This window comes from Saimiri boliviensis, chromosome 1, assembly GCF_048565385.1.
Source record: "Saimiri boliviensis isolate mSaiBol1 chromosome 1, mSaiBol1.pri, whole genome shotgun sequence".
NCBI classification, from domain to species: Eukaryota; Metazoa; Chordata; class Mammalia; order Primates; family Cebidae; genus Saimiri; species Saimiri boliviensis.
In genome coordinates this window covers 253293751-253307091 of record NC_133449.1, presented here as the reverse complement: position 1 = coordinate 253307091, position 13341 = coordinate 253293751, and the positions used below count along the sequence as shown (strand labels likewise).

At 34.4% G+C, this 13341-nt stretch overlaps 1 protein-coding gene across 4 annotated transcripts in view; it reads right to left on the bottom strand.

Annotated features, from left to right (window-relative positions):
- Positions 1-13341, bottom strand: part of ARL15 (ARF like GTPase 15) — a 434430-nt gene that overhangs the window by 278227 nt on the left and 142862 nt on the right. For 3 of the 4 annotated variants that reach the window (XM_003925863.4, XM_074385918.1, XM_074385922.1), the window contains one exon: positions 2703-2762. The exons of the other annotated variant lie outside the window; for it this stretch is intronic. In XM_003925863.4, coding sequence (XP_003925912.1) covers positions 2703-2762 — 60 coding nt within the window. The remainder of the gene's footprint in view (positions 1-2702; positions 2763-13341) is intronic. 4 annotated transcript variants of the gene reach the window in all.

The window sequence follows — 13341 nt, the reverse complement described above, 5'->3', positions numbered from 1 at the left end:
CAGTCAAGCAACTCCCTCTCAGACAACTTGATTTGAGTCAGTCGTAAGTCCCCCTAAATGCACATACTCCTTATATTGGGATGATCCCCTTCGTACCTAAGATATACTCTAATTCTAGGAAAGCTACACTTTATACCAGTTAGCCTAGGTTTTCATGTGTTCCTGGTTGAGACATAACCTAGTAGCCTGGTCTCAAAAAATATTTGTGGAAATGACTTAATGAATGAACTATCAAGAAGTCAGCTCCCTTCAGTGCATGCCCCTGAGCATGTGACCCAGGATACACAATTGAATTTTACTCAGAAAGTTCCCTTTTCCTTCAGACACTCTGTCAACTGGAAACAGAGTTACTTAAGTTGAGGAGGTAAAAGAATCTATGCTGAGGCTAGAAATTCGCTCTTCAATACTAATGCATGCCAAATACTTATGGATCACTAGCCTGGAACGAATGTATCTATTCTGATCCCTGAGTCTGTGCCTTTTACCTGCATCGCTCAACCTCATTACCGAACAGATACCAACTAAAACATTACCACCAAAACGTATGGTATCCCCCTCCACTGTAATTTCCATTTCAGCAATTGTCAGGGCACAGATCATTCAGCAAAATTAAACTGTACTTGAGAACAGACCTATTCCCACCTTACATACCTCTAATCCTCTAACTTGATCTTTTATTGTACTGAATTTTGATGGCACAGAGCCAAGCTTATAAATTTCTTGGTGTTCACTTTTTAAAAACTGTACAGATATATTTACTGTTTCTTTAATCCAAGTAAACAACATATATAATTAATGCCTATTAGCCAATAGTTTCTTATACCTGGAGGTGTTCAATAAAAGTTTTGTGTCCAACCTAAAATACTTAGTAATAACCATATCCAAAACCTAAGTAATTCTTAAACCATACATTTTGATTCCATGGACTTTTACAATGGGTTCTCTGATTTTTAAACATCCATAAGTAATATTATTGTCACCAAGGAATAAATAATCACCAAAAGCCACAAAGCAGAAAAGCATCTTTTATAAATTGGGAATCTGGAAATTTTAAAAAGGAGGAAGATTATTTTGTTTGATTTGAATGTTCTGCCACATGCTTGTATTTCTTTTTTTAAATTAAATTAAACTAATTTCTAGAAGTTAATTTATCAATAGTTTCTGAGCAACCACTGTATTTTAAGGTTTTAAGCAAATGGCACGGTTAATATGCCATGTATTTATTTTTCTTAAAAGTACAATTATAATTTAAAATATTCACCCTAGCCGGGCGCGGTGGCTCAAGCCTGTAATCCCAGCACTTTGGGAGGCCGAGGCGGGTGGATCACGAGGTCGAGAGATCGAGACCATCCTGGTCAACATGGTGAAACCCCGTCTCTACTAAAAATACAAAAAAAAAAAAAATTAACTGGGCATGTTGGCACGTGCCTGTAATCCCAGCTACTCAGGAGGCTGAGGCAGGAGAATTGCCTGAACCCAGGAGGCGGAGGTTGCGGTGAGCCGAGATTGCGCCATTGCACTCCAGCCTGGGTAACAAGAACGAAACTCCGTCTCAAAAAAAAAAAAAAAAAAAAAAAAATATATTCACCCTAACAGAACACAGTCTTTTAAAAACTTTCCATAAAAAATTATGACAAGAACATTCATGTTTTATAATTTTGGAGTCAAAATGACAAAACCAAATGTCTTAATGAAAAATCGGAATTTATCGATCATGGTTATTTTATACATTAATGCTATAAAAGCTAAAAGTGGATATGAAACTGACTGACAGAAGCGAAACTGTCCTACTCATAGTGAACTGAAAACAGACACCTAAAAAGATCGGCCAATACTTTATAAGATAAAAATAAGAAGGTACCAAACACGATTAAAATGGCATAAAGTTGGTGTTACAATTTCATCAAGCTTAAATTAGGTCACAGTTAGAATGACCTTAAGGAAGAATAAGCAAAACAAAATAGGGTAAGGTCAGTATCACAAAGGGATTAAAGAGATGGAAGATAACGTTCTTCTAAGTCGTTCAATTCACCGGTATCATACTGCACTCCAGAGCACTTACTATTTCCATGTGCCATTTGAGAATTTAGTGGGTTCACTGAATTGACTGATTTCTTTGTTAATCTATTTACACGGGTTAAGACCCTGACTAACATAAAACACAACCAAAAAAATGCCAGGTAGAGAGTGTAATGAAAGACTGAGTGATGTATGGTTTGGGGTACAGCCTATCCAATAAATGTGCTTGGCCAGCAAAGAACCCATTGGCAAAGATTTATTACTGGAAGAAATATATTCTAAAAAGACCTAATACAATAAATAAAACCTGCAGTATAAACACAAACTACCCTAAAATACAGATCTTTTCCCTGTATAGTTGATCTTTTAATGATATTAAAATTCTCTTCATATGTTTTATTCAAGAATTTTTGAACATGTAAAACCAATGAGTATACAGCATAAATTGCCAATAATAGTATAAGTCTTTGATTCATTTTAAAAACCCAAAGTTTATGTTATTTAGAAATCTTCAACATTTTTAAAACATATACAAAGAGAAGGAAATGTTTCTAGGAAATATATTATGAAGATAAAAATGAACCACCTACTAGAATAAATTATCATTCTGTTTGAATTATAAATACTATTATGAAATTAATAAAAGTTAAGGGCAGACATAGAAATGATTTGAAATAGTATACCTCCAAGTTCTTTTACATTCAAGATGGCATTCTGGAATGGCACTGCTTTAATACTAAAACCTAAAATTAGAAAACAAAAACATAAAAAAAGAATTAGCAACTTAACTTTTAAATTAAAATACTCAGGATGCTCAAATCTTCTCTTTTAGGCTGGTTAAGATTACTTTTTCATAGCCGATATTTATACTGGAAACACATAATTTCCAAGGTAAACTGATAATATTATCTTCTACCATTATCAAAACAAAATATAGCAATATGTAACACTATCCCCTTTACTTCAAAATATTGCCTTATTCTTTAATATGTAATGTCACTCTGCAACTTTTATCAGATGTAAAAAAGATATTTGAAAGTATACAGAAATTTTGAAGAAAATATTAAATCTATGAGGACCTCTGCATCTAACTTTAATTAACTCTAATTCTTAAAGTTAATGTCTTATAATTCTTTCTCACACATAACTCAGCAACCCTAGAAATTAAGTTTCTTAAATTATAACCATTTCACATTCCAATTACATAGAATTTATGCTAGTGTCTTCTTTAAGGATATGGTTAATATACCATATATCTATTTTTTTAAAGTACAATCATAGTTATACACTTATACACAGGAAATCATTTTATAATACATGTAATACAAGATTTGTATTATAAGAATATATGCAGAGTATACAGTTCTATGATTAATGATATATTTACGACGTAATTATTACCATTCAAGACAATAAATTCGACTGCGACATACGCAAGTGTGCATATACCCATTCACACACACACACACACACACACACACGCATGCGTAAATATATACGCTGATTCTTTCTCAAAGGATCCACAAGAAACCAGTACTAATAATGACTCTCAGGAAACTGGAATCTGGAAATTTTAAATAGGAGGAAGATTCTTTTGTTCCATTTGAATGTTTTGCCATGTACTTGTATTTCTTTTTTAATTAAAAGCCCTACAAATTTCTAAAAGTTAATTTATCAGTCCTTTTTGAGCAACCATTCTATTTAAGGTTTTAGGTATTATTTCATATGTATAATTTTAAGATGAAAAACAATTTCTTTTTCAAGAACTTATCAACAGAATAAAGACAAATTATGAGTCTTTCATTTGAGGTAAGTTGTGAAAAAATGTATAAAGTATCATATGGATAAAAACAATTCTTTTACATGGCTTTGTTTTGCTTTATAAAGAAGGAAATCATTACACACCTTCTTAGTTCAGCTTATTCTTTGCACTTCTTTGCTGCATGTTATCCCAGTACTTTAATAATCTATACATTACCTTCGACCTAAAGCAGTATGTAGTATATAACATTTGAAGAACTGACTTTGGAGTCAGACAGAACTAAGTTGAAACTCTAGCTCTGTCATTTATTAGCTCTGTGAATGTGGGCAACCTGCTAGCCTTGGCTTTCTCATCTGTGAAACAGGAATGATAATATCTACTTCATAGGGTTGTTACAAGGATGAGCTAATGTATGTGTTGTGTTGTGTTTATCACAGTGCCTGGTGCACCATAAACACACAATATATGATTGCTGGCATTATGTTTCAATTCATGCTTTTTCACTGATGATTTAATCATTAGGTATACATATTTTCTGCCTGCCTGAATATAATTACAAACTCGATTCTGGGTGCTCACTTGTTAATCTAAGTACTTAGTTAGAGAAGTAAAAGTTACCACTAAATGAAAAGTACTTTTGTTGGAGTAATGGAGGTGTCAACAGGTGAAGTTTGCTGCACACAAAATACAGTAAATGTTTATTGGGCCCTCTCATGGTCTTCTAAAGCATACCCCCTCCTTTGTGGGCTTAATCCAGATTGATACAGTCAGTACAGCATTATGGTTAATGGTGCATGAAGTCACTGAATCTTAGTAAATGAGCAGGAGGAAAGAGGAGGCAGTCCCATGTGGCTGAAATACTGGCATGTACCTGAGCCTGCAGGAAAGCCTCTCCAGGTGTCTGGCCTCTGGGAAATAAAGGAAAGTCAGTGCCAATCATAATATGCCTACTGGCACAGAAATTTGCCTGCAGGAGAGTTGGATGCTTAAATTTTCTACCTACCTCACATGGGTGTTACATAGATTAAAAGGCAATGATTGTGAAATCCTGAAAATGAAAAGCTCTCTGCAAATATTAAGCAGTCTATTAGTGGTTATGCTCAGGAAACTCAAGTTTAGATTTTCTAGAGAAGCAGGACAGGCACAGGCCTCAACTTTGAAAAGGAAATGGTTATGGAGCACATCACCAATGTTTAATCTACTTTTATTCGTAAAAGCTGACAATATGCAGGCTCTCAAAGGAAAGTAATATCCTTCCAGAAATTGCCACACCTATATGCAAAATACAACTATGAAATTTATTAACCCAACAAGCAGATTACATCACTGTTAATGTCTTTAAATTCTTTCAAAGTCTTCGTAATAAATTGACTACCAAAACGTCTTCAAAAGTTCGCACTAAGCAAAGTTACCTAGCAATTTTATTTATAGGCATATAAATGTCCCGACAAAAGACTCGTAAATGTTTTCTCCCCAGATAAAACTCATGTGGCTAGATTTATACTGCAAAGGTAAACACAGTCATACATGTTGCTGTCTCCATATTATTTTTACAGCACAGCTTTAGTAATTGATGTTTAAAAGACAATGTCTAGATAGATTGATTAGTCCAGAAAATAAGGAAATGTACTATTTATAGAAGAGATTTTGTTTTTCTATTTTAGTCATTCTAAACATTTGAAAGTATCAAATGGAACCAAAAACCAAAAGTCATACTTTGAGTTCACCAGGACAATCAAGAAGGGAAACTATCAGACTACATTTTATTCCTTTACATTAGGTTTCATGAGGTCAAGGGGGAGAATTAATATAATATTTAGGAAGGATACCAAAGGTCAAACCATTAAAATACCTTTCTCAAAGGGCTGCTTTGAGGAATAAAGCTACCAGACAGCATGGGCTCTAGAGAAAGAAAGTCTGGGTTCAAATTCTTGCTCTCCCATTTATTCACTGTTTGACTTTGAGCAAGCTACTTTGTCAGGGAAGCTTTCTCCGGTGTCCTCAAACTAGACTAATTTTTCTGAGTCCATGTTCTTCCAGTACTCACTAGTCCTGTTACATGATTTTCACAGTTGTAACTACCTATCAGTTAATTTGTTTTATATTTGTTCTCTGGCCAGACTGCAAGGAACCATGATGAAGAAACAACCTACAGTGTATTCTGTACATCAGTGCTTGGCACACAATATGATCTCAATATGATAAGTATTAATATCTATTTCCCAATTTAGCTGCTATAACGATTCTAAAGTTAATGTCAGTAGTACCATCGCAAGAAGAAAGTGAAGCTTACAGCATTAAATGCTTTGCCAAAAGTACTAGGTGCTATATTCAAAACTTGAAACCAGGTCTCATCACCAGAGCCCTACACTGTAGTGCCCCCTCCATATGCCAACAAACTTGAGAGACTCACACCACTTTGCCCAGTTTTGAGCCTAAATACTGGTGAAGTCAACTGGCCAAATACACATGTGCCTAATAAACCCACTAATTTACTGTCCTCCCTGTTTATAAATCACCTAACACAAGAAACTCAAGAGTTTTCAGGTCTATATAACATTGCTTTCTTATTAATGAAATAAAAATGATAGCATGAGTTTAGAATGTACATTTTATAGAAACAGTTAATAAAACCCGAAACTTAGGTGGGGAGGGAAATGTTCAACTGACTCATCCGTGACAGTATAACTACTCTCCTGCTTCTTCAAACAGAAAGTGTCCTCTGATGCTATCTTCAGGGGATCAGCCTGCTAACATGACAAGGGACTATCCTAGGAGTCTGAGCCACAGCTCTTAGACTCACCAGCCACATTTTTGTCTTACCTTGGGCTTGACTTCCTCATCTGCAAAATGAGGACTAAATTAGCTCTTTGAGATTTCCTCTAAAATTAGGATTCCATTATTTATATTAAACAAGGAGAAGGAAATAAAAGTAACCACTGAGTCAGTCATCAATAGCTTGTAGTATTTGGCTGAAGGCCTCACGGGTACATCTCCCCAGGCTCCATTCGAACAATTTGATGCCTGAAGCCTAAGTTACGCAGTCATTTTTTCCTGGCCTATCTAGGCTACATTAGTAAGACTGAAACCTCCCCTAAGACTTAACCCCACAAATTTTTAATAAATATATGACTTAGTAACTCTTTGGGGAAATAATTGTTTGTATAGCCTTTCAGTCTTTGTTTTGCAATCCTTAAATCCAACAAAACCTGTGAGACAAGAAAGATGAATGTGAAGTTTTTTCATGCACTGAAAGAATTCCTGGAATTGTAACAAAATTAGTTTTGGGAGGAAGGTTAGTCTATTTTTATTCACTGTGTGGAACACACAAGTATTTTACTTGGACCTACAGACTTTGCCCTCCTCCCCTTCCCTCAAGTCTGAGTGCACACACACAGATACTTGTGTACTTCTTAAATTCCTGGGTCACTCTAAGAACTACTGAAGGGAAAGACATTCCACAGATCTGGTGGCTTTGACCTGGACCAAGGGCATGATTTATGCCATGGCAGTTTTGTGATATTTGGACAACAGACTAGCAAAAGTCTTCTAACTATGATTTCAACATCATAAAAGGAAATTTAATCTACTGGCATTTATAAAACACAATCCTTTAAAAGATATCAACATCTGACTTTCTAACTTGTTTCTCCTGTTGACAGTTTAACACATATGAAGCTAATACTGAAGGTATTTAAATGTCTTCTTCAAATTTCATGAACATTTTCAATCTTTTTCAAATATGGTATATATCCCTAGAAGATGTTTTCAACCTTTTTCAATTTAAAGTGTTCAGTTTTCTCTAGGTTATTCTCCATGGAGCATCAGTATTTTATCCTAAGCCTTTAGATTCCACTCCTCTACTTTAAAAAATAGTGAACATTTACGTAATCTACAGTTTAACAACCCTTCTTATCAACAAATTCCTCATACATACACAGTAAAGGAATTCAGTCTGGATAGAATTCACTTTTATTTCTAGACCAAGGTGCAAATTACTCAGTTTTTCTCTCCTCACCAACAGGTCCTGCTCTCTGGAGGATTTCTTGGCTCTTTGAGTTTGACAATTTAAGTATCTTTTTAAAATTATGTCAGAAGTGAAAAATTGCTGAAGTTAACAATACAATAAAGTTTGAATTCTCTTTCTGAAGAAAAGGCAGACATTCTCGCCTTGCTGAAATTAAACGAACATATTTTTCTCGTATGTTTTCATTTTAAGAAACCAATTGTCAAGGTAGATTCTCTTTTCAAATGTTCAAGACTCTTCAACAAATATTTCATTTTTAATTGGCTTTACATTTTCAGAACGTTATAAAATAGAGAAATAATTTAAAAAAATAAAGTTTTACCCATAATTTGATCACATCATAAAGTTGTTATTTTTACAGTTTTTCTCTAGTTTTTGTTTGTTTGTTTGTTGTTTTGTTTTTGAGACAGAGTCTTGTTCTGTCACCAGGCACCAGGCTGGAGTACAGAGGTGCAATCTCAGCTCACTGCAATCTCCGCCTCCTGGGTTCAAGCAATTCTTCTGCCTCAGCCTCCCTAATAGCTGGGACTACAGGTGCACGCCACCACACTCTGCTAATTTTTGTATTTTTTAGTTGAGACGGGGTTTCACCATTTTGGCCAGGATGGTTTCAACCTCTTGACCTCGTGATCCGCCCCCCTCGGCCTCCCAAAGTGCTGGGATTGTATACAGGCGTGAGCCACCGAGCCCAGCTTCTCGAGTTTTTTTTATTCAATGCATGGTTTTCTTCTTATTCAAATGCAGTTTTCCATGGTTTAACTTCAAAAATAAATGTAAATCTAATTTTTATTTTTTAAATAGAAGACTGTATATACTCTTCCAATCTATAATCATTTTGCTCAAGGTACCATAATGTAATTAACAAACTTCCTTGTTGTATGGCATTTAAACTACCTTAAAGTTATAGTTACAATACAAAATGTTGCAAGGAATTGCTTTATGCATATAGTTTGCCTTAAGTTACTTACTTAAAATAAATTGCCAGTGGCGTAATTACTAGGTCTGTGAATATTTTCACAAGTTTTGATTTATATGAACAACTACTTTCCAAGAAAAGTATTTTCCAATAAAAGGGATATCACAACAATCATAATGTAGCAAACATAATGTCACCTATAATACTTGTGCACACCAATGCCACAACAGGTACCAGCACTGACTCTTCTCGTAGAGAAACAGATTTTGGTAAATTTAAGTATAAAACTAACATTTACTTATTTATTCTCTAGTAAAGTTAAACTTCTAGTAAAGTTGAAACTTTTCCATTAATTTCCCATTTATTCTTTCTATGAATTATCTCTTTGTAGACTTGGCATAGTTTATCTATCAGATTCTAGATGTTATTTATAAATGTGGTTGAATTCTCTAAGAGGGCCAGCCGTATTCTTATCTGTAATATCTGATGCAAATATTTCCAACAGTATTTTTTTATTAGCTTTCCAGTGGTTTTAAATTTGTATACAGTTATGTTCCTTGATCATTCCCTGGTGACTCATTCTCCGCAGGTCCAGCTATTCTGCCATCTTCCACACTGAATGTCTATACACACGTAGCTTTCTGGCTTCCTCAGAAGGAAGAAAGTTACCTAGTTAACTTTTCCTGGTTACCTTTCTTACTATTGGGCTTTGCTGTTTATTTCAGTACCTTCTTTCCACCTCCTTTGTTCTTCTTTACTTACACACACATACACACACACACAGAGAGAGAGAGAGAGAGAGAGAGAGAGAGAGAGAGAGAACAACAAAAAGAACTCCGGACCTGGGCAGTAAGTTTGAAGATGTCACCAATCCCTATCTCAAACTCCAGCACTGAACACTTGTGGATCCCAACGTTAGTCTGTGGGAATCTCCTCTGCAGCCTATCCGCCAATCCTTCTCTATCATCAGTAACTTGTTTCTCCAACATCTTGACCTCCTTCTTTCACTATAATGAAGACATAGGTCCAAATGCCAAGCATCTACCCTTTTTCTCCTACATCCTTACTTCCTGTCTTTCATGGCCAACTCAGCCTTACCTTTATCATTACAGAGCTCTCCCAGCCAATCATATGGAACCTCACCTTTGTTAAGAAGAGTCTTCTCTGTGCTCCATCATTTCCCTGAACACTTTTTCTTCCTCCATACACTAGCAAACAGAGCTTTCCTTCTCTTACCAGTGCCTCTCAGCACAAGCTTTGCTTCCTTTTATGCTTTTAGAACACTTCATCATAGCCACTTGTTAATAACATCCTACCTGAGATACGACATTTATTTATATATGGACCACTGCATTTCCACCTACCAATTTTCAGGGATTTTGTTCATCTCTCTGAATGAATTCCGTATTTGTCTAACAGTTGTCCACCATATCCTACATGCTTCCATTCTTATGGGCAATATTCTTAAAACTAGCCAGAGCTATCCTCTAAGTTTGATAGTTTTCAGATCTCTAAAACTATCAGCTCTAATTCACATCAACCGTCTCCAGTTTATGGCACAGAGTTGTAGATTTTCTACTTTAACAACCATGCCATTGGCAACTAAGTTTTTATTTATTCTTTTCCAAAATGAAAGCATGTTATTTATTTTTTCTTTCCTAATTTACTGGCTAGAATCTCTACTACAATGTTAAATAGATGTGGTGAGACCAGGCAACCAGGTTATTCCTGATCTGATCAGGAAATAATTCCGTTTTTCTCCATTAACTGACAACAGCTGCAGGGTTTTCACAGATGCCCTTTAACAGTTGATGTAATCCCTTTCTAGTTCTACTTTGTTCAGAGTTTTTGTCAAAAACTGATGCAGAGTTTTTTTGCTTGTTTGTTTGTTTTTCATATCTTCACAGGATCAGTTTCTTCTTTCGGCTTATTGATATTGTAAACTAAACTGATTGATTTTTGAATGTGCAGCCAACTTTGCGTTCCTAGAATAAATGTCACATGATCATGATATATTACCCTATTAAAATACTATTGTTGAATTTGGTTTGCTAGATTTTCACTTATAATTTTTGTTTCTGTGTTCATGAGAGCTATTGGTATGCAGTTTTCTTTTCTTCTAATTTTTTTTATGGTTTTGGTATCGGCTTCATGCTGGTCTTAGAAGTTGGGACATTTTCCCTCCTCTTCATTTTCTGGAAGAGACTGTACAGAATTGGAAGTATTTCTTCCTTAAGATGTTTGGTAGGATTCACTAGTGAACCCAACTAGCCTTTAAAAAAGAAAGAAAAGGTATCAATTTCTTAAACAGATATAGGTCTATCAGGGTTCTCTATTTCTTCTTGAATGAAATTTAATGGTTTGTCTTTCAAGGAAATGGTTCATTTTCTCTAAGCTGTCATATTTATTGGCATAAAGTTGCTCATGATATTCCCTTATTGACCTCTTACTATTTATAAAATCTGTATCGATGTCACCTTTCTTATTCCTGATATTGGTTATTTGTGTCTTCTTTGATTTTTTCTGATCAGTTTGGCTAGTTTTATCAATTTTACTGACCTTCTCAAAGAACCAGTTTTTGGTTTTACTAATTTTCTCTATGGGTCTTCTATTTCATTGACTTCCACTTTGATCTTTATTTTCTTCTGCTTATTGGAGCTTAATCCATTTTTCTTTTAGTTCCCTCAGATGGAAGCTGAGATCATTGATTTGAGGCCCTTCTTTTCTAAACAGACATTTAGTGTTATAAATCTTCCCCAAAGTCCTATTTTATAGATACCTCAGTCTAATATGTAGCATTGCCATTCAGTGCAAAATCTTTTATAATTCCTCTCTTGATTCCTGCTTTGATCCACGGGTTATTTAGAACTGAGTTTCCAAATACTGGAGAATTTTTCTAGAGATCTTCTTGTTATTGATTTCTAATGCAATTCTATTGTGGTCTGAGAACATACTGGATATAACTTGAAGCCACTTAAACTTATTTAGACTTGTTTTCATACACTAGATTATGGCCTAATTTGGCAAATATTCCATGTGTACCTAAAAAGAATGTCTTCTGTTGTTGGATGTATTATTTTTTAAAATGTTAATCAGGTCAACTTAGCTGTTAGTGTTGTTGAAGTCTACTATGTATTGGCTGATTTTCTTCCTATATGATCTATAAATTATTGAGAGAAATTGATGTTTCTGATTATAATTGTGGGTTTGTGCATTTCTCTTTGCAGTTCTGTCATTTTTTGCTTCATATATTTTGAAGCTCTGTTAGGTACATAAATGTTTAGTACTATTACAGCCTCTTGATTAAATGATCCCTTCATCATTATTAACTTCTTTATCCCCAGCCTTATTCATTGCTTTGAAATCTACATTGTCTAATATTAGCATAGCTACTCCAACTTTCTTTTGACTAGTGTTAGCATGATATATCTTTTTCCACCTTTTTATATTTAACCTATTTGTATCTTTATACTTTTTGATTCTTAAGGTCAGTTTGATTCTTAAAGTCAGTATTTGGTTGGGTCTTGCTTTTTAAAAAAATCCATTCTAGCAAGCTCTTTCTCTTAATTAAGGAGTCTAGACCATTTATTATTGATTTTTAGGTTTGACTGTATGACCTTTCTACTTGTTTCTTATTTGTTTCATCTATTCTTGTTCACCTTTTCTTCTTTTTCTGCCTTTTTTTGGATTATTTTCTATAATTCTATTTTATCTCATTTGTTGCCTTATTGGCTCTCATTCTTTGTTTTGCTATTTTAGTGGTTACTTTAGGGTTTACAGTACATCTTTAATCAAACTACCTTCAAGCGTTATTATACCTCTTTGCGTAGAACACAGGAATCTTCCAATAGTGTACTTCTACTTTCCCCACAACCTTTATGCTATTGTTCTCATGCATTTTACTTTTACATATGTTATTAACCCCGTAACATGTGGTTATTATTGTTGCTTAAAGAGTTACCTCTTAAAGATATCTAAATAAAGAAGTAAATCTTATATAATTACCAATACCCTTTGCATTTCTGGCACTCTTTATTCTTTTATATAGATCCATATTTCCATCTGATATCATTTTTTTTTCTGCCTAAAGGACTTCTTTTAACATTTCTTACAATGCTTATCTGCTAACAATAAATTCCTTCAGATTTTGTACATCTGAAAAAGTCTTTATTTTTACATTCTTTTTAAAAGATACTTTTGCTGGATATTGGTTGACATTTTTTTCTCTTTCAGTACAGTACCCTAAAGATGCTGCTCAAATGTCTTTTACTTGCATTTTTCCAGTGAAAAAATGTGATGGCATCCTTGTTTTTATTTTTACTCAAGTAACGTCTTTTATCTGCTTTTAACGTATTTTATTTGCCCTACTTTGTTCTCAAGAGAAAATAAAAAGAAAGGATGTGTGTTTATATGTATGTATGTATGTGTGTGTGTGTGTGTGTGTGTGTGTGTGTGTGTACACATACGTATAGGTGCATGGATAGATATAAACATATATCTTTGTTTTATATATCGATATAAATAGAGACAGAGAAATACTTTAAGAAACTGGCTCACACAATTACAGTTGCTGTAAATCCAAAATCCACAGTTTGGGCTGACAGGCTGGAGACCCAA